This window comes from Sycon ciliatum, chromosome 8 (genome assembly GCF_964019385.1).
Source record: "Sycon ciliatum chromosome 8, ocSycCili1.1, whole genome shotgun sequence".
Taxonomy (NCBI): Eukaryota; Metazoa; Porifera; class Calcarea; order Leucosolenida; family Sycettidae; genus Sycon; species Sycon ciliatum.
The window spans coordinates 10584141-10607032 of record NC_088650.1 but is presented as its reverse complement, the minus strand read 5'-3'; the positions used below and the strand labels follow the sequence as shown (position 1 = coordinate 10607032).

General features: G+C 45.7%; 1 protein-coding gene across 3 annotated transcripts; it reads right to left on the bottom strand.

Moving 5' to 3' along the window:
- Window positions 1–2589: 2589 nt before the first annotated feature.
- On the bottom strand, window positions 2590–11462 carry LOC135823356 (uncharacterized). 3 transcript variants are annotated; one of them, XM_065336209.1, is made up of 4 exons: window positions 10105–10262; window positions 9835–10006; window positions 8457–8688; window positions 2590–2964 (listed from the first exon to the last, which is right to left on the bottom strand). In XM_065336209.1, exons 1-4 carry the CDS (start codon window positions 10114–10116, stop codon window positions 2874–2876), a joined length of 507 nt encoding a protein of 168 aa, XP_065192281.1. In that variant the 5' UTR covers window positions 10117–10262; the 3' UTR covers window positions 2590–2873. The 3 variants fall into 3 exon arrangements, with proteins under 3 accessions (XP_065192281.1, XP_065192280.1, XP_065192279.1); XM_065336208.1 differs by lacking the exons at window positions 2590–2964; window positions 10105–10262 and adding exons at window positions 6055–6719; window positions 11407–11462; XM_065336207.1 differs by lacking the exon at window positions 2590–2964 and adding an exon at window positions 6055–6719 and having other exon boundaries at window positions 10105–10252.
- Window positions 11463–22892: the final 11430 nt, after the last annotated feature.

Sequence of the window (22892 nt, the reverse complement as noted above, 5' to 3'; positions counted from 1 at the left end):
GGTGTGCATAGGTCTTGGCCTTTTTATGCCAATGTACTCCGTGTGGTGTAGACCAGGTGCGCATTGGTGGTCGATTCACATGGCTTCGCCAGTTGTGTGGATTAGACAGTTATCTGGCGCAAGTCTTGATCTGTCTCATTCAGATCTTGTTCGCTATCATTGCTATATTGTGGGTGCACATCCAGTGCATTTGCACTTTTGCAGATTTGCGTGCTTTTTGTGCGACTGGCGTATACATGGTACATGGTACATGGTGTGTGTGTGTGTGTGTGTGTGTGTGTGTGTGTGTGTGTGTGTGTGTTTTGGCTAGATACCTTGGCTGCATGCGAAAATCTGACCTACCTGAGCAAAACTTGCGTGTAGTCGTCCGTGGGTATACAGCCGGCCGCGTCAAAGTCCTGAGCCCTGGCAGCCAATGCATTAAATGCTGGTGACTAGGCCTTGACGGATTATGCTAATATTTTTGTGAAATTATGCTTTTCGCATTGCTGAAAAAATTGCAGAATTATGCTATTTTTATGCTAAAAGTTACCATATTATGCCGCATTATGCTCACATATGCTGCTAATGCAAAATGGTTCTGTGCAAAATAAAAAGGGATTTTTTTGTAGAGGGCGTTGTACTGTAGTAGCAAAAGTTCAACGGGGTCAACGCATCGTCCGACCTGGCTACGACCATCACTGATTGTAGTGGACTGGACATATCATCAAGGGAGTCGTAAACCTACAACTTCCTAGTGCATCTACAGTCAAATCTGCCGTTAGCGACCTCTGCTGTAGGCGACCATCTACCGTTAGCGACCGATTTTCCGTGCACCGACGGTTTCACATACAAACTGATCTGTCCAGAGCGACCATCTGCTGTGCGCGACCAGCGACCGCGATTTCATGCACGGTGGCTGCATTCAAATCTGCTGTAAGCGACCGCGACCCAGGTTCAGTAAGGTGCGAAACTGTACTTGCCAGTGCGTTGTCAACTGCAAAGTGTGAAAATGCGCTGTCTTGCAAGTGCGATCGACTGGCGCCTGGCCTGTACTGAGGCTGTGCTGTAGCTCTCAAGTCCAGGCAGTGTCGATCTACTGCCGTGTCGCATACGCGTACTATACGGGTATGGTCGTCGTTGAATATCCAATAAAATGATATTAAAAATCACATTATTCTCGTCGATTTGAGTACATGGAAGCATATACCTGGTATGCCGGATTTACCATACATCTGCCGTAAGAGACCACCTGCCGTAAGCGACCGCTTTTTCTTGCACCAAGGGGCGGTCGCTTACAACAGATTTGACTGTACTTGTACTTGTACTTGCCGGTGGTGTATTCCTGTTTTCGTACATCCTGAGAAATCAAGCAAACAGTTCGAGTCCTTCCAGCTCCGTTATTCTAGCTCGTATCGACCCCGGAGGTTTTCGAGCTGACAGCTGAGAATCTCTGCTACCTTGTAGGTGTTTCAATTGTGGAATTCGGTTGAGATTTGACTGAGTTATGACTCGTTTAGTGCACTTGCACACATGGCATTGCCACCGTTTGCATACATTTGGGACCAAAAAAAAGTTTCTGAATTTGGGAAAAAGTGGCCCGGTCGGGCGACCGGAAACAAGGTCATTATTTGTTTTGGCCTAAATATATACTTCACATATTCTCTCTTCTCTGGCGTGTACTCTGATAACTGCTGGGATGACAGCTACATGTACATTGTATATGATTGTACATGTTACGCCATAGCCCAGAACAGTGGTTAGAGCATCGCTGGCCTCAAGCAAAGGTCCCTGGTCAGTCCTGGTGGTGACAGTCGATTTCTTCTTTAGACTGGACATCTTTCCCTCAAACCAGTGAATAAGGTTGATAAATATGGTGGTAAAGACACACCTGGCAATATGGCGGTAAACACACGCCTGCCCACACACGCTCTCTAGGCTGCAAAGTTCTGGCACTGAGCTCTCCTTCTCACCACCACCACCATCAGTTTGCGCCTGGCGCCTGGTCGATGCATGGCTGGCGGTACATCTGTGGGAATGGGATTAGCTTAATTTGCAAGTCACCCCGAGATCTGATGACGTTATCATTCTGATCTGGTCATGCTCGACGTGCATTAGTGTGCGTTATACATCAACCCGATCTCAGGCTGAAGGGCTTAGTGGAATTTTTCTATTTTTTCGTTGTAGTCTTTTTCGGTGTTGCTTATTTATCTTTTAAAGTTATATTGACTTTGACTATGATAACATAGGAGAGGTGTTTGATCCCCACTATTTTGTTGTTGTTTATTTTATTAGAAAGGATTCTTGAAAGCTTCGCTACCTTGTCTTTGGGAAGAAATTCCCGTTTGGATTTGCGAAGTAAAATGACGTCAAAAAAAGGGAATGAAAACAAATCATGGGAGTCTCAAACGTAGTCGGAAGACATTGGGGAGTCAAGAAGGGAAGGCATGAAGCAGTGTAAGAAAGCAACTTGGGAGAAGAGAAACGAGAAGCTAAATATCATGTGATAATACTCATAAAAAGGAAACACTTCAGGCTCATTACGAACATCTTGAAAGTGTATCCTTTTTATGAGTATTATCGCATTTTTGTCTCGGAGGAAACTGTTTAAATATCATGTACCAACAGTTCAACATGCCTGCCGAGACTGTGGCTAATGTTTGAATAGATTTTGTTCGACACCCATCAAAATACAGATGACAATGCACCCGCTTCACAATGGAGTTTACAAGGCCTCCACCTTTTATAAGGATATTGATCATTTATTGCACTCCTGCTGTCTGGTGAGCTGATAGCTCGTAATCCTGGCATCTATCTCAATCCTTGACAAGATGTCAAGGCAATGACATGAATCCGCCCGGTTTCATCTCTTCTCTTCTGGTGAACTGAGTGGACTACCTTGGAATTATCCGTTTGGCGTCCGGAATATACTCGCTTGGCCTACATTGGAATGATCCAGATCCATTGGACACACTTACCGGTGCACTGCAGATTCATATACGCACGCACGCACGCACACACAAACATACACATACAAAGGTACATGATTGTACAATCACAGGCACCTAAACGCACACACACACAAGCTAAAACACGGAAGAGAATTCACAAACTGACGTTTACTCAGCGGAGAACTTGCAAGGCCAATGTTTGGGTTGCTCAGACTTGCAGTGCATTTGGACTAAGATTCACAAAGAGTGCAAGACATGAGTACAAAACTCAGACGTAGGCACACAACATAACACCATCTCAGAGGTTCAAAACAGAATCTATTCGGCAGATTTTCGTCCACGACGATTATAATAATACTATAACAGCTTGTCGGAAAGAAAACAGACAGAAGAAATGTCCCCCTAGCTCGCTCTACCCTCAGGCTTTGCTCTACGTACATGTACGCTCATGTGCCCCCATACCATCAGAGCAATCCACTGCCAGTGCAGGAGAGGACGGGCTACAGGCTCCCTAGCCCTATGGACACTGCTGCTGGTCGGCATGGATGGGTCTTCGAAATACATGTGCGACCCTCGTGCCAGATCCGATATCATATCAGTAGATTGATGGCAACCATCAAAATTTACAACTAAGTTACTTACCTGTCAGCCTCTTGTAAAGCAAACGCAGCGAGTAGACATGCTATCATCAGTGACCTATTATTTGCCATCATTGACGCACAACCCATAGCGAAATAGACCTTCTCCTTGAATCCCTCCGTGTTCTTACTTGTCGATCGTTCTTCTCAGAAGTGTGCATGGAAGTTTTGAACGAATGATTCTTATACTTCGTAATGTGCGAGGAAGCTATTACTTAGCACGTTCCGAAGCATGCAAGCATTCTTTCACACGGATTCAGCTACACGCGTGTCTACGTTTAGTGACTTGAGCAAGTACATTTTGTGTTTGGGCCAAATACCGGCAATCTAAGTTAGGAGCCTGAACCCCTCAGTGAGGTAAGTGCCACATGTCTCGATACAGTAGGCGAGTCGTCGTAATGCACAACGTATATGAGTATTCTACAAGCGTTTTAGCATCGTAAAACACTCGGATGTTGAGCCAAAGGTATTATGTAAAGATAAAGGACCTATAAATTACGAGACATGGCTAACAGTCTACCAAGGTAACGAGATAATATACAGTCAGATATCGCGACAACAAGGCACAAAACTGACAGGGATATTGGGACATTCGGCGACCTGACACCTACACGGAGCTCCAACACATCTACGAAGCGCAAACCAACAACCTTCCAACTACTAGTATGCTACTTGGAGGGCTCAGGTGTGGAAAGTTTCAATGAGACGAAGGGATGCGCAAGAAGAGCTGTTCCAAGTTACAACCAAGGTTGTTGGTTCGCGCTTCGTAGATGTGTTGGAGCTACGTGTAGGTGTCAGGTCGCCGAAATGTCCCTGTCAGTTCTATTTATTTATTTATTTATTCAATATCTTTTGTCAGTTTTGTGCCTTGTTGTCGCACTATCTGACTGTGTATTATCTCGTTACGTTGATGGACTGTTAGTCATAACTCGTAATTTATATGTCATTTTCTTCTTAGCGCCCTGTTACTACGTCCAACCGATGTCACCCTTACCCTGCGAATTCTCATAATGAGCTCATCTCTCCCGTAGCTCCAGCTCTCCTTCCATCGTGACCGAACATCAACTTTACCTCAATTTGTTTAATTATTAGAGCAATACCCATAGCCTGCACAGTCATACCTGCTAAGATCCAGACGTGATGACTTCGTAACATGTATAGTGTACATGTACGCGGAGTTTTGCGGACTACCCATCACTATCTCGTCCGCCCTGGGATACTTGATAAAAGGCTGATTCACTCGCATCTTCTGCCACATGTACTGTATCAGGGTGAGAAAGAACTTTGAGAAGACAAGTTCAAGCACACAAAATGTATTCCATGATTTCTACCCTGCTTTTCATTGAAAACACTATCTGCATGACCTCCGAACCCTTTACCATGCAGACCACCATCACTGATCAGGTGCATTGTACACAATAATTGTGTAGCCTACATACTAGAACTGTGGTATAATCATGTAGTTATGCTCCTACCTCCGAGAGGATGCCAAATTATGCTCCAAAATTTCAACCACCAAATTATGCCAATAATTATGCCGGCATAATCCGCCGGTGCCTAATGCCAGACAATTCATAAAATTAAGCTGGGCATTGTTCCTCAACATGCTCTCTCCTGCCTAAGCTGGTTTGCTCAATCTCAAGACATGCGCACCAGAAACTCTCTCCGCTTCACTATTGCGCGGTCTGACTCTATGCAAACATCTCCTCTCTTCCTTGCTTACCGCCATTGGTCTCTCCTCCCACAAAATCTAAAATCCTGCCAATGTTACAATACATTCATACAGCTACTGCAGAATGCAACATACTAGTTGATATCCAGCCCTGCCCTAGCTCCCCGCGCTTCTCTTACTTTTCAGTTCCCCTTTCATTCTTTTTCTTTCTCCCCTCTAGCTCTATTACCGCCATAGCTGGCTATCGCCCACATCATCATTGTATTTTTCAATATATTCAGCTGAATGATGTTTTATTGGCACCAGGGAGTCGCACCCTTCCTGACTGCCACCAACTGGAGTCTCAAACGGACTCTGTATGCAGAAACTCACTATACTCTAGAATGACTGGGTTAGAGTACATGTACAATTTCCGTATGCAGCGGAAGATCGCCATATCAAACGGACAACTGTACAGACTTGCCGATACTTTTATCGGCTTCAGCAGCCACAACTTAGTCAGAAATAGCTCTACTTGAAGAAAAAATATTTGTGAGCTCCTAATAGTTACGAGTTTCTAGAAAATACCCCCTCGGACTGTAGACTAGGATCTAGGAGCGTGTAAAAAGACTTTCTACGCGTGTTAGTGTTGAACTGCGCCGACACCCACGGTCAACTCGGACAACTGGGTACTCACAGGCTCGGAGTGAGGATAACAAGGATGCAGTTTACAGGGTTATGGGCCGTTACCATGGTTACACGCCCGATTGGCTGAGAATGAGAGACTCACGTCACCTCCTCTCTCTGACTCACTTGTGAGGTCTGCATTCGCCACTCAGGTGAAAAGGCATATATCATAGTGGTGGCCTCCGGAAGCGAAGGCTATAGCTTGTGTGTTTCTGAACATTCAAGTGATGCTAACGCGGATCCCGCGAATATTGTATTATTACTAAACGAGGACACCAAAAAAAGAGAAACGATAATCAATGGATATGGACTTGAAAGAGAGGCAGAAAGCTAATAAGTGAATGAGACATCATTAAGGCAACGGTTGTAAGCAGAAGTCCATTCGCTTTATGCAGATTGCAGGCTCAGTGCAAATATCAGCGATACATCAAGTAGACTGGCTCCTGAAGGCGACACGTGCCAGCCACGCACTTGGTTCCCTTCGCCTTTGCATCGTCCACTGAAAAGAACTTACTAGTACTTCCGCCAGGACCACCCCAGAGGTCGAGCCACTGATTCGAATCTCTATGGTCCTCTGAAATACCTGCAGTGGGATTCATACTGAGTCTCTGCACGGTTTTGAAATTGATACTCGGATCACGCATGCCTTTGTTGACCCGAGGAGTGGTCCTGTAAAATCCGTCCACGCTGACAAGCGTCCGTCCTGTAAAAGCTTTGTCGCAGCGCAGAAGGCTGTCCAGAGCTATCTTGCCTGCAGACATCTTGCCAACCCCACGTGTGTAGACGACTCGAGAACCGTCGTCATCGCGGAACCTTCACAAGACAGTAAATATACGTCAAGCCGACAATCATGTTCTGTAAAAAATAAAAATAAATGTACATGTGATACATGTAGTGCATTCAGGCCATTCATATCGTGAATAGCCCTTTTCCTTAAGGTGGCAGACTACCCAAAAATTCGCTGAAAAATCGAATTTGTAAATTCATATTGAGTGCTAAGTCCAAAAAATCACGTTTTTGAGCCACGTATTGGGTGCACGGCGGCGGGCGAAGCCCGCCGCCGTGCAGCAGGACTTTTGCCAGCACCCTCGTGACGTTGCAGATATGTGGCTTGATTATTGTAGTTGACGTTGATTTTAGTGACTTTGGCAAGTTAGTTTGAGTCGTGTCAAGAAGTCAGGTAGGATTCAGTAGGCAGTAGTGAAACGTGAGTGGTAGTCTTTGCCGGTTTCTGAGGGTATCCTGGATTTGGTGTGCAGCGCTGTGGAAATGGCTTGCTGTGGAGGTCCCAGCACTGGATGTTGTATCAAAGGTACGACCTCGTAGCACGTGCTAAACGTAAAAAAATTTAAAAATTGACTTGGGTCTGTGGGAGTGTGTGAGAGAACGCCCACTCGTTCCGTTGTGACAGATTCCAGGGCCTCGTTGAGGGGCCCTACCCCATCACCCATGGCTGCTTCTGGACTTGTTCTAGGTTTGAGTCCCGCGCACGAACAGAATGAGCACGAAAATGTGAAAAAATTGTAAATGCATTTGTTTGGCTCCTGGGTGGCTCGCACACCGTGGCACTATGCCGGAAATTTGAGTTTTTCCGGCCTGGAAAGCCTGTCAGTGAGGCGCAAGAACTTGTAAATCATGTCCTGAGGGCCAGCATAGTGGCAGGAGTGTGTGGTCAAAATTTCACTCAAATCCATTGAGAAACACCAAAGTTACGGTCAATTGAATGCCATATGAAATTTATGGGTAGGCTGCCCCCTTAAATGCCACAATATTTTAAGTATTCATTTACTTTTGGAGAATACTTCAAATAAAGTCTAAATGAAAAAAATGAAAAATGAAATAATTATTTCGCAACTGCCGGGTACATGTACACGTCATGTACATTGTAGAGTAATTTTTTACTTATGATTTTCCAAAACTCTTTTTTTCCATGATCAGCTACTGTACGTATTTACACCCTCATAGACTGTACCTGTACTACATGTACATCGAGCCGTCTACATGACTTTATCTTGCCCGCAAAAGAGGCCGTTACCCCCGAAAAAAAACTTTGCAGCTTACGATTGGATGACTACATGTACATGTATACCAGTTCTCACCTGTTATTTTTCCTAGAACCCTGGGCACTGCGTACTGCTTAATTTTCTTGCAACATCTCAGTGTTACACCTTGCCTAGTTTCTTGCGCCCAGAATAGACCTTATAAGTACATGTATTTGCCATGTCAATAATGACAATATCCTGTTGAGTATGAACATCTCTGACGAGCCTTTGGGAGGAATATCAGTATGAATACTTAAAAGTACCCGTAACTCCTTCGTTAGTTCTATGTGTCGGCTGAGAGCGCGTGGAGGAGAAGAGGAGGAGAGATTGTTGCATTATTGAACAGTCGAATAGTACCGTTCCAATCTTTGAAGACATTTTGTGGATCACACCATGGATTATATCATCGTGACAAGGATTTTATCATACAGTATTACTCAATATGCGAACAGAACTGCTTCGTCCTCTGTGGACTCAACATCGAAAATCACGCGAAAATCTGACCTACCTGAACAAAACTTGCGTGTAGTTGTCCGTGGGAATACAGCCGGCCGCGTCAAAGTCCTGAGCCCTGGCAGCCAACGGATTGAATGCTGGTGACATGTAGTCAAAGTTGTAGGATGCCTTGGTGGCGAACAGCGTCCATCCACCACCCTCCGTTGTCATATCGCAGAACGCCTTGTATTCAGTGTCACTACTAGCCAGTGCAAGCGTGTAAAGGCCGTCACCACGTGAATGCCCTGAAGGAAATGAAAACACATAAATACATACACAATCTGGTGGTGGCAGTCAATTTGTTCTTCATACGTTTCCCGTTTGTCTCTTTCCCTCAAACCAGTTACCATACACATTCATAATTATTCTCTCTGCTCTGGTCTACAATAATATTATTGTAGTCTGGTCTGGCCTCTGCTGGGATGATAGCTACATCGGCCACATGCTCCACCGCCAAGTGGTAAGAGCTTCACTGGCCTGAAGCGAAGGTCCCTGGATCGAGTCCTGGTGGTGACAGTCAATTTTTCAATTTTTCCTTCAGACCTTTTCCCTTTTCAACAACCTGAACTGATGGATTTTACGTACACCTAATGTTGCCAATTCCCGATTCTTGCGATTCCAAGATGGAAAGCATTATTTACCATTGGATACAGTAGTCATGTACATGTAGATACTGTTTAGTCGGGACATCACGAATTTAGAGCAGCATCATCAGCGTATGTCACTCCTCTCTGTCTCTGGCTTTGCTCCTATACCCGTGACTCTGTCCCTGGCTCTGGCTCTTTAATTTCCTTTCTTTGCTGTCTGCTTCCAGAATTCTCTACACTGTCAACCTTGCGAATAACGATCCTCAAATTTGCCAGAGAAAGGTGTTGGTAGTAATTTTGCGAGTTGTCGTTATTCATGAAGTTGAAAGTATGTACTCAGGTAATTTGTTGGAGTGGTCACTACTAGACACTATGCCTGAAGATTGCGTCATTATTCGCTAGTTTCAACCCAAGGTCATTATTCACGAGGTGTATTGTTTGACAGATGCTTGAATTTACCAGCATACATGTACATGTACAAAATAATGTAGACCCAGCTAGGAGATTCAAAGTGCACAACTGAAAATAGCGCAACTATAAAATGCGAGCGGGACTCGAGACTTGTTTAAAAGAAATCCATCAGTATCCATGTGGAGTCTTTGTCCCGTTGTGTGTTTCAGCTATTCTAAGCTGTCTATTGGCTTCTCTCCCTTTTTCCTCTTTCCCTCTCCTTCCCCATACACACACAAACTCTCTCCCCGGGTGTCTCTATCCTCCCCTGCTGTGGCCATGTCTTCATGCACGTTGTTGACTTTATCCAAGTAGCCACTGGAACGTTGGATTCTCATCAACAAACCATCTTACCGTTAAGCCTGACGCCATCACAGCTAGTATCCATGGCTGATTTTTGACCGTGCGGGTTCACCAATCTCCATATCCGTCCATCACAGAACTGAACTCCCGCTTGCAGAAGGCTGTAGCGAACGTTCCCCCGCTGCGAGCTACTGCACTTGTACGTTAGCAGGTTGCCAAGCAGCTAAAAACAAGCAAAGGTGAAGATTGAAGATAGAAGTACTAAAGTGTTTGTTTCCTTGGCGCTATGCTGGCTTAGATACATGCATTATGTAAACGTACCTGTCGGTACATGCCCGTAGATACTCAATCTCCGTGTAGGTATACACACCAGCTGCCGTGTTACAGATAACGTTACTGGCTCACCTAGATACCTTGAATAAAATTACGTTATGTCCGCAACAGCGCACTCTGACCGTCACTCTTTGTGCTAATTTAGGCATACACATGTACACAATGTACATGTACATGTACATGTCATGTACTTCATGTCCGTTTGGAATGGGATTAGACAAGTCACTGCGGGATCTGAAGACGCAATCTCATATGTTCGAAGCGTGTTATCATCAACGCCATCTTAGGCTAAATGGCTACATGTATTTTTAAAAGGTATTCACTAGCTGAGGGAATGGAAAAGGGAAAAGTCTGAAGAAAACAATGACTTTCACCACCTAGACTCGAACCAGGGACTTTCGCTTGAGGCCAGTGATGCTCTAACCGCTGAGCTATGGTGTAGCTGTCATCCCAGCAGTGACCGTTAAACACCTTCTTCAGACAATTTAATATAATTTATGTTTTTTGTTGCTGTTTGTTGTTGTTTATTTCTCTCAAAGTTGTGCTGACTTCGGCGATGATCACAAAGGAAAGGCGTTTGCTCCCCACGCCGGACTATTTGGTTGTTTATTTTATTAAAAAGAGGATCCTCAACAAAGCAAATGAACGCTGATCATGGGATTCTCGTATGTAGCCTGATTACATGGGGAGTCAAGAGGGGAAGACATGAAACAGGGTACGAAAGGAATGTAGGAAGAAGAAACGAGAATTGCTAAATATCATGCGCCAGCAGTTTATCATGCCTGCTAACAACTGTGTATTGTGCAGGGAGTGTTGCCTTCTTGCAGGTTTGATGGGTGGGAGATTCGATAAACTCCTTGTGTTATCCGGATGGCAGTCGTGAGTCAGTCAAGTGAGAATTCAAGTCGGCAGGAAAAGCGCGCGCTTCCACGTAGGGAACAACACAGAATTCTCCTGCTAACAACTGTGGCCAATATTTTGAATAGGTTTTGTTCGACACGCATCACCATACAAATGACAATGCACCCGCTTCACAATGGAGTTAACAAGGCCTCCACTTTTTATAAGGATATTGGTCATTTCTTGCACTCCTGTTGTCTGATGAGCTGATAACTCGTAATCCTGGCATCTATCTAAATCCTTGACAAGATGTCAAGACATTCACGCGAGTCCGCCGAGGTTTCATCTCTTGCTCATCTGGTGACCTGAGTGGACCACCTTGGAATTATCCGTTTGGCTTCCGGAAAATACTCGCTTGGCCTACATTGGAATGATCCAGACCACACTTACCGGTGCACTGTAGAGTCATACACGCACGCACGCACGTACGCACCGGCACGAACAAACAAACACATGCGAAGGTACACAGTCGCAGGCACCCGAACCCACATACAAGCAAAAACACGGAAGAGAATTCACAAACTGATGCCTAATCAGAGGAGACCCAAGACCAACATTTGGTTCGTTCAGACTTGCAGTGTCTTCGGACTGGGATCCAGAAAGAGTGCAATACGTGAGTACAAAACGATTTAGTACATTATTTAAAGGCGCTACGAGAATTATCAGGGTTTCAGATATACATGTACAGTGTAGTCCCACAGCATTACACCAGCTATGAGGTTTAAAACAGAATCCACTCGGAAGATTTTCAACCACGACGATTATAATATCGTGCGCCGCAGTTTGTGGGAAAGAAAACACGCACTACCCTAATAGCCCTATATACATGCATATAGCCCATACTATCACGCACCAGAGCAATCCACTTTCAGTGAAGAACACACAGGCTCGAAACTGCTGCCGGTCGGCATGGATGGGTCTTCGAAATACATGATAACCTTAGTATAGTGCCAGATCCGATATTATATCAGTAGATTGATGGCCTTCAAGACTTAGACACGTTACCACACGAAAATACAACTTACCTGTTAGCCTCTTGTAAAGCAAACGCAGCGAGCAGACATGCTATCCTCAAGGAGACATTTGCCATCATTGACGCAAACCCCGTAGCGAAATAGACCTTCTCCTTGAATCCCCTGTGTTCCTTCTTGTCCGTCGATCGTTCTTCTCCGTAGTGTGCTTGTGAATTTTGAGCCAATGATTCTTATACTTCGTAATGTACGAGGAAGATATCACTGAGCACGTTCCGAAGCATACAGGCATTTGTTTTAGACGGATTCAGCTCCAGGCGTGTCTCCGTTTAGTGCACTGAGCAAGTATTTGGGCCAGATACAGTACCAGCAATCTGAGGTAGGAGCCTGAACCCCACAGCGAGGTGAAACATGCCACATGTCTCGATACAGTAGGCCAGTCGTCGTAACGCCCAACGTACTTGTATATTAGACTATGCTACAAGGGTTTTAGCATCCGGTCAGTATTTACATGTACAGTGGCCAACCACAGTGCACACAATTGTGAACTGAGATCTTGGACGTGTGTACGATGTACGACTAAATGTGCACGGAATATCGACAGCAGACAGTAGGTTTCTGACAGGCGGCGCCTTGACACAATCTTGATTTCAGATGCCAAGTTGCCTGGGCTTGTCTTACTCTTAGTTGTCATTAATTTCCCTTGAACTGGCTCAAGTGTCTCATTTGCAACACGTGCATTCTCCACCTGTTGCTCTTTAGAATTATGTGTTGCTCCTTACGTGGGAGCTTGCGCTATTCCTGCCGACTTGAATTCTCACTCGACTGAATCACGACTGCCATCCAGAGCACACGAGAAATCCATCGAACATTCCACTCGGCAAACCTGTAAGAAAGCACCACTCCCTGCTCAATACACAGTGTTTCGGGGAATTCACCCCTCATAATGTTGAGCTTGAGTGGGCTGAAGAAGATTCTGCCTGAGCACCACGTATATAGTGCACTCCAGGCACAAACATCCCCAGGGACATAAACTTAAAGAGACGCTCCGTTTCCAGCGCGACAAACACCTCGTGAACACCAGATGGCAGCGTGAGTCAGTGTCGCGCATGGTGGTGCTGAACAAACGCTGAGGACTGTTGGCCATGATTCACAACGTTGTTGCCTGCATAGCCGCGGCTTACCATCTAATTCGCAAGCCCGCGCCAGGGACAACAATGTGAAGAAGAGGTTGGTGCGACTTCGGTGATACTTGGGAATTGTGTGTTGCTCCCTACGTGGTATTGCTGAAGTGTTGAGGCAACGAACTGAAATAATAAAAACAAAAACCAAGTCGCACCAACCTCTTCTTCACATTGTTGCTCTTTAGCTTCCTTTTACCAAGGTGGTGGATGACACTTCTCATGACAGGTGCAGTTACAGCGAAAACGTTGCAAATTACAGTAGAGCACACTTTAGAAGTACGTGTAGTTAGTACGTAATGAAATTCGGACTGATTCAAGCTGGCCTCACCGGCTTCAGCGACGTCATGACCTACACGAGCGGTGTCTACAAGTGCATGGCCTGATTCCCTGGGGGTGGTACAAAGCTTTATTCGGGAAAACCTCACAATGTGATGCAAAATGACAAAACGAAACGGAATAAAATATATACTAAAGATCAAGTATAAAAAGTAAAAAGGACGCAGGAACTACAAGTTACACTATAATGTCCACCAGTTACTAAACAATCACCTCTCAGCTCATGCCATTGCACGGCACTGACCGACGGTACTGACGTTCTATAACTAACTACTAGTAGCTAACAGCCCTAGCACATCTTGGATGCGCACTCCAACAGCCTTCCAACTTGGAAGGTTCTAAGTTAAAGAAATAACATGAGGATGGGAAGGTGAGCGCAACCAAGATAAGCACGAGCTGAATGTCTCAGTACTCTTGTCAGTTTTGTGCCTAGTTATTGCACTTTCTGACTGTATATAGTATCCAGTTACAGTGATGGAGAGTTACTCTTAACTTGTATCCATATGTCCTCTTCCTTTCCACATTATTATTATTATTATTATTATTATTATTATTATTCAAATAATCTACGTGGAGATAAAAGTTTAATAATAGCTATGAAAAGTATGAATGCCGCAGACATCACCACGCAACATGACAATTTGTTCAAGGTTTTAGATTGTGTGTTTCCAGAATCGATTTTCAAGCTCCGATCCGCATCAGTGGAAATACGGAACTAAAGTGATCAAGGGAAAACAAAGGTTAATAATCCAAAGAAGTGTGACACATGACGCGTAAGTATTACAAAAAGTGAGGGCTAAGATAAAGAGTAAGTGTGCTCGCCTCAACTCTCGGGATCCCGTCAATCGCCGGCTGTTGACGTAAAACTTGAGCCTCACCACCACTCGTCACTGGATCCGCCTCGGAGCTGCTGTGGCCCCTGCCACCCTCCCCGGCCCACCTGGATACCCCGCTATCCTGCCACGGCATTGTCCAGTCGTCCGTATTCGTCCATATTCGTCCTGGCCTCAAGCTGGAAATTGGCCACCTCCACCCGTCGTACCAGCTCACTCACCGTGCACGCACGCAGGCACACGCCCGGCACTGGACCCCATGGAGCTGCGCTCGCCTCCATCTGTCCCCGCCTCAGTTGGCACGCCTCGCCCCAGTGCAGCGCTCCTGCTGGTACCCCGCCAAGCCTGCAACATGCAGCCGCCTCTGACATGATAATACTCCTCTGTCACGCGTACATTTCCTCTTTTCTTTCTTTCTGCCTCTGACATGCTCTCCACCTCTGTCACGTTAACACACCTCTGACATGTTAACCCGCCTCTGTCATGCATCTCTCTCATTTCCGCTTTCTGCATTTTTGATTTTGTTTCGGCCTTTGTTGCCACGTCTCAAACAAATTTCATACACGCAGCGCTCTCGCCTGTACATATGTATCATAATTATTATTATATTTTTGCCTTTCCGCCTTGTACATGCTGCGTTTCCTTTCTTTTCTCTTTCTTGTTTCTTGTTTATCGTGCTTCGCTCCTCTCGACCTCACCACTGGCGGGGGAGTACTGTAGCGACCTACTCACTGAGCATTACGTCATTCTACAAACGCATGCGCAAGAAATAAAATCATTCTCTTTGGTCACAACTTCTTCGTTGTCCGGTTGGCCAAAGTAGCCGTCGTCTAGGGCCCGACGTAAAACCCTAAAGGCATGAACAGTGCAGAAACAACTCATGAACACGTGGTGCAAACTCACGAAAATAACCTAAGTGCTACTACATGTTCTTTTTGCTTAAGCTGTGTTCACAACTGGCGCGTGGACGCGGTACGCTTGCGGTTCATGCGTGCCTATACGCGCGCTCAAGCTTTCACAAAAAACAGCAATCCGAGTCGTATTTAGCGCGTGCGACACCTTCGAGTACTAATTTGTTGACCCCGCCAGTCAAAGTGACTGGCATGTACGCTGGTACGCGCCTGATACGCGCTGAAAATTCCAACATGTTGGAATTTCCATTTCGGCGCGTTTCCGTACGCATGGCGCCCCAAAAGCCAGCAAAAATACGCGTGTACGCGTGGTTTCACGCGTACACGCGCCAGTTGTGCCAGTTGTGCAACTCATGAACACGTGGTGCAAACTCATGAAAATAACCTAAGTGCTACTACATGTTCTTTTTGCTTAAGCTGTGTTCACAACTGGCGCGTGGACGCGGTACGCTTGCGGTTCATGCGTGCCTATACGCGCGCTCAAGCTTTCACAAAAAACAGCAATCCGAGTCGTATTTAGCGCCACAAATCGGGCTTATGCGTACGAATACAAACAGCTTCAAGGACCTTCGACTGCTGGACATAACGGGCACAACACAGTCCAGCGGATAATGCTCCAAAAATGTTCGTATAATGCTGATCATAATGCTCCAAAAACTACCTTATAATGCTGATTATAATGCTTCAGCAAGGGCTATAATGCTCTTGGTTTGGAACAAAAATGGAAGAAATCCTGCGCATTGTCATACTTCCAGGAAAGGATGCATATAGTCGATCTGCCTCTGACGCTGCTGCAAAATCTCTTACGAGCTCCATCACTTCTTAGCACTATAAGACATGATCCCTTCTCCATTGGCTGCTCTCCATTGCAACTTTGATGCAGGGCTGTGGCTGAATAGTGGGTGTACCAAATCTTTTCCCTTACGTATCCATGTAGTGAGAGGTGAAACAATTATTACAGGTGATCACTGACCAGTGTAGCTTTCTTAAATGTCTGTAGCCTTAGGAGAAAAGTAGCAGAAATTGAAGACTTTATCTCAACCCGTGGAGTACACATCCTAGGCGTTGCGGAAACTTGGCTGTCAGCCGATGTAACAGACGGAGAAGTAAACATTCCTCATTTCAGTGTGTTCCGCAAAGATCGGGAAGGAAGGCAAGGAGGCGGTGTTGCCTTCTACTGTCATACGTCCTTGCAAGTCCGTCGAAGACGTGACCTCGAGTGTGAGCTGGAGATGCTGTGGCTGGAGATTCTAGCCCCAGGTCGACCAGGCAATGAGACGGTCTTACTGGGCTGCTGCTATCGACCACCTAGTGAATCTGCGGGCTACTGGGATGGGCTGGAGTCAAACCTAGAGACTGCCTGCAGTGGACCGCAGACCACAACTGTGCTAGTAGGAGACTTCAACGTAAACTTTAATGATGCCCATGCTGTGACTCCTTTGCATCATGTACTCAACCAGTTTAACCTTCGCAACCACGTCACATCTCCTACCCGAGTAACCAGCAGTACTGCCACACTACTGGATCTATTCTTGTCTACCACCCCGATCCAGGGTGTTTGCGAGACCATACATTTGGATATCAGTGACCACTCTGCAATACTTGCCAGGCTGCCAATTTCAGCAAGTCACCACTTGAAGGGACAGCATCTGCGCAAGACTCGCTGTTTGCACAAAGTGGATTGGAATATGTTTACATGTGACCTGGAGAAGACGCTAACTACCTGTGACTCTGTCTGTGTGGATGTGCTTGCGTCGTCACTCACTGCGGGAATCCAGACCACTCTAGACAAACATGCTCCACTTCGGGAACGGCGCCGCAAATCTCGACGTCCTTGTCCCTGGATTACAGATGAGTTAGTGGCAAGTGTTCGTGAACGGAACCGGGCGCATCGTCTCTGGCTCCGAGACAAAACCGATCAGAACCTTCAAGAAGCACACCGATCAGCTCGCTCCAAAGCACGGAAGTTGGACAGGAGTCTGCGCAACTTGTACTTCACTAAGAGATGTGATACATCAGATCAACGGCAACTTTGGGCTGTCATGAACGATGTCACAGGCCGACAGAAGACACGGAAAGAACCTGAAGCGCCGCTTGAGTCACTCAGTAAATTGTTTGGAGACATTGTGCATGACCCTATGCGGCCACCTGAGCTGTATATACCACATGGTCCAGCCTCTGCATCTAGCTTCTCAACATTTCAGCCGGTAAGCGTGTCTGATGTTGCACAATGCTTGCAAACTGTGAGTCCTCACAAAGCATCTGGGAGTGACAACATTCCTGGAATTGTACTGCAGCAGTGTTCAGATGTTCTGGCACCTCCATTTACCACCCTAGTCAATGCATCCTTGACATCAGGTACTGTGCCAGTGTGTTTTAAAACATCACACATTAGTCCACTGTTCAAGAGTGGCGATGCAACATCCCCTACTAACTATAGACCAGTGTCATTGCTCCCTATTCTGTCCCGGATTTTGGAGTTCTTTATAAAGAAGCAACTCACAGCATACCTCACGCAACATAGCATATTACCTAGCAGTCAGTTTGCCTACAGGAAAATGCACTCTACCGAAGATGCATTAGTTCTAGCCGCCAACCGTTGCTGTTGGCCAAACAAGAGCGAAAATACACAGTTATTGTGATGGTTGACATGTCAAAAGCGTTTGACCGTGTCCAACATCAACGTCTGATTGATAAACTATTCACCCTGGGAGTCAATGGCAGAGTATTGTTATGGTTGGCTAGCTATCTGTCTGGTCGTACTCAGCGTGTCAAGGTGTGTGAGGCTCTCTCTGATGCAGTCCCATGCTCAAGAGGTGTGCCCCAAGGCAGTGTTCTTGGGCCGCTTCTCTTTGTCCTTTATATAATTTACACGAGTGACATTTCCGACGTCATACCTTGCATTGTTGTTCATCAGGAGTTCGCGGACGACATCATCCTAGATTATTCTGATTCAGATCTGGACACTGTTTGCAAGACGTTGACTACGGCTGTGACATGTCTGTCTGACTGGCTCTCCGAAATTGGACTTCTGCTGAATACCGGCAAAACCCAAGTCATGGTAATTCAACCTCGGGGACTCACTGGCGACATACCAGTCGTGAAATGTAAGGATCAAGCCTTAACTGTTACCTCCACTGCCAAATACCTTGGCGTAACCATTGATGACCAGCTATCCTGGCAGCCACATGTCTCCAGTGTTGTGCAGAAGGCGTCAGTCGCCATCAGCCAGCTATGGCGCCATGGGCGATCTCTGCCCATAAGAGCCCGCAGACTTTGGTACATTGGCATTGTGCAAGCACGACTAACGTACGCATCCAATGCATTCTTCCCGTCGCTGACACAGCAGCTGCAGAGTCGTTTAATCAAATCCAGCAAATCCGGAATTCGTGCAATTTTCGGACTCTCCAGCCGTGCATCCACAGCCCCCCTCCTCGTGCGCTTATCTATTCGATCCCTAACTCACATTTTTAACTACAAGGTTTTGTTTTTTGTTTTCCTTTGCCTACATGATCTTGCAAGTCCTCTTTTCTGCACCTACTTTCAGTTGATGGCTAACACAGGCCAAGCATCCCGGGATGATCGCCGAATTACTCGAGGACAGGAGCAGCGGCTACTGCAAGTGCCTTTCCTTCCTGGACCTTCCGGTCGTCAGTCTTTGACATTTGTGGGAAGCACTCTTTGGAATGCCCTTCCCAGCGATATTCGCCTCCACAGTGCGGCGATTGCCTTTAAACTGGCTCTGAACAGAATTAATTGTAATTTGTAACCACCTTGCTCGGCATCCCTAAACATTACTGCATGTTTTCTCGGTGTTTTCTTCACTAAATGCTTACACATACACACAACCATTTGAATTATATACAAACTTTGTGGTTTGGAATTATCATGTTATGATTCTTTTTAATATTTCCTTCTCTCATAATATTATATTCATTCTTAGCAGGAACCGGAGGTTTTTCCTCTGGTGAGAAGGCAGAATTGCCTGTGCTCTAAACGAATTCAAATAAAAGAAACAAACAAACAAACAAACTGAGATGAAGTTTATCTTAGCAAATAGTATTCCTGCCTGCAGACAAGCTGTCACTGCTTCTACTTTGTGAATATTGTCTTCGTCTGAAACAGCTCACTTGAGGCCAGTTCCTGAGAGACGATCTCAGATCGAGATCCCTCCCGTTTGCGGAAATCCTGAAAACATGTGGTCAGACGTTAATTTGCCGCTCTACATCCTCTGCCTGCGCTATCTTCTTCTCCTGAGGTTGCGCGGAGACAACTGGTTGGCCACAATGCTCTTTTCTCTGATAGAATTTTACTGTTGGCCTTGCATTACAACCGTCTACGACAAACTGTACGTGCTTCACCAGGAAAGAATTAGACACGCGCTGCTGAGCACTCAAATCGACTGCGTCCATGAGAAATTCTACAAGTAGTTCTTTTCGAGCCTGCTGAGCTGGACTCGGCAAAGGCAGTTATTTGGAACAAGTTCTTTCTGTTTGTAGCCGCTCTATCATCCAGGTCCAAATTTATCAATGGATCAGTGTTCAGTATCGCTAGTGATGCTATGGCCAAAGCCTATGGCATAACAGGAAAACTCCTCTTCGTCTGTTTGATATTAACTTCGCGTAGATCTACATGTACGTCAAGTCTCCTCCATGGCTCTTCATGATTTCTAAAAAAACTCCTAGTAAATCATCGTTACGGATTTTGTGTTAGAGCCACGTTGGGTGTTACGTACATACATGTGTACACAATCACAAAGTCATGTGCCAGTGTAATATGGCGTTGCACCTCGTGGCTATAGCCGATTGTTGCCAAAACCTGAGATGAATCTCTTTATGTCGCTCAAACGTCAAACCTCACAGTCATAATGCTCATCTTGTTCCTTTCTAATGCTCCATAATGCTCTGATAGTCTCCTAATGCCGAATATACCGTATTTCCTCGATTAATAGACCCGGTCTTTTGTTTTTTGAAGAGGGTTGGACCCCGGTCTCTTATTTGGGCATGGTCCATTATTTGGGCATGGTCCACTGCACTATAATGTTCATCGGCACATCGCAGGAAATGGTGGATTTTTTAATAATTATACATGTAGAACTTCTACAATGTATATTATGACGTGTTAAAAATCCACCATTTCCAGCGATGTGCCGATGAAAATAATTATAGTGGACCGTGCTCAAATAATGAAAGAAAGCACTAGCCACTACAAAAATTGTAGTTGCGCAACCTAAAATCGCATCCTTTTTGATCCACCACGTGTTTTCTTAGTGCGCATGCGCAAAGCGATGAACTCAAATAAGAGACCGGGTCTTTTATTCGGGCATGGTCTACTATTTTGCCGTGAGGCCTCTAGGAGGGTCTACTATCTGAGCATGGTCTATTATTCGAGCATGGTCCATTAATCGAGGAAATACGGTAATGCCGGCATTATCATGATTATCCGCTGGACCCTACCTCGCTCCCGCTTTCCGAATCTTTTTGCTGAATTTCGGAATGCAAAACCTCAGTTTACCTCACTAGTATCACCAGATCAGCAGAGCAAGCATATCATGTACATGTACATGTACATGTAGATCTATGTACATGTACATGTACATGCGGCTGCTGTCCAGAGGTTATTGTAAATAATTAAATTATTTTTAAAAGGAGGTTCGCGACGCTTGTGGCTCAATGTAGCTGAACCATCGGACCTTATTTGTCAGCTTGGATCACGTGATCCATCCAGCTGCCGCGTGCGGCAAACAGCCCAAATAGCGCTAACTCTGGCCTGCGAGCGTTTGCTGCGACTAGCGCGCTAGCGCTCGTGACATACACAAACGCGCTAGCCAGAATGCTTTGACTTTGATGGCTTTCAGCTTCTATTTTTTGAAAAGTAGCGCGCTCAGACCAGCTCGCTCACTCTTTTCCTCTTCCATTTTTTAGGGCAATTGTTTTGTTTGATAGACGAAGCTTAGGGTCTCTTTGGGTTTGCAACCCTTACCCTCCTGGAAAAAATCATAGTTGCTAGACTGCGACACTTCAGACCAGGTACTATTAGAGCCGCTAATGGACGACGAGCTATTTTCCGCTATCCGGAGCTCAAGCATTTGAGCCGCTAAATGGACGAGACTCCTGCGGCAAAGGATGCAGAGAATGAGGAGAAAACACTCGTATGGAGCAGGGAGTAGGTATTGTACTACTTCCTGGTATGGAGCACTGAGAAGCGGTAAGTCTTAGGGCAATTCTTAGCCAGTAATTACTTTCTGGCCATAATTATGTTCTCGTTTTTCGTGTCTTCTGTAATGCCAGTACACTAGCAGTACGACTACACTGTAGGCGAGAGTCCATAAGCCAGAGTGTGCAGCTCTCCATCTATGCAGCATAAACAAATTAATGACAAATTTCCTTTCCCTAAGGGCTGGGTTCCACTGCCGCTCCGCCGCACATCATCCACGGCATGAAACGTCATCATTACGAGCTGGTCCAGCGAGGCCGCGGCTCATCACCAGCTTTCGCTTCGCTGCTTGATACAAAAAAAATGCAAGCCGCGGTCACGGCTTGCATTGTTTCCCGCACTTAATTGTTTTATTCGGGGGAATTTTAATTCGTTGCACAGGCCAGAACACGAGGATTTTTTTGGATTTCACGCGCGCGCAGGCAGGCTAAATGTCATCAAAAAACGTCGAGCACGATCGCGGTACCGTGAATGGCGAGTGTCACTGGAACCGCGCCGCTCTGCTGCATGCAGCCAAGTACCGTGGAGCAGCGGAGCTGCGGAGCCGCAGTGGAACCCGACCCTAACCAAACTTATAGCAATTTGAAAATGTTTGACAATTTTTCATAAAAAACTTGACAACATTGTTCTTCTGTAGAGTGCCGCTGGCAACTCCATCGATGAACTCCATCAATGAGCGCAGGGATAAAGTTTAGAAACCCTTCGAGCGAGAACGTGTTTTCAAAAAGGAAGCACAAATATAGTATGGCCCCATCAAAGCCACTCGCTGACTACTTACCAGTAAAATGGGGTTGGACGGTTGTCAGATTAGCTGACATGTTTTCTGCCAACACAACCATAAGCAGTTGTCAACTCTCAAGACTAAAAGAGCTTGCGAAGAAAGTGAGAAACCTTGGCTATGAAAGCATATGAAGCGTCAGAACATAATCGAGCAAACTTGGACCTAGATTACCAGTGTCTGCTCCAGAGCCAGGTCAGTGGCCCTGTTTGTGAGTACTTGGACCTTTTGGAAAAAGAACACTGGGTTACCTGCGACCCGGTCGGAAGTCCTGTCGAGTACTATACTTTTTTATACTTCGAGGGTATACCGCCACTGACAGGCTGCATACAATAGGTTCAAGCTAAAGTACCGTATCACCATGGTAATTACCTGGAAATTCGGTGTGTTTTCTACGTTTTTGTTAAACAAGCAGCAATGTGCCACAGAAATTACCATGGTGATAGAGTAGATGACCGTGTGAAGCGGTGTGAGATGCAGCAAAGGTGAGCCTGTTATTGCGAGTCTATGCCCTAAACAATAAACTTTGCCGTGGGATGATTCTCTTTGGGCTGCACACTCTGGTTAATGTACTCTTGGTGGCAGCATTCTGGTGCCAAAGATGATATTTTTTCAGAAAAATAAGCACTAGAGAAATGGAGTGGGAG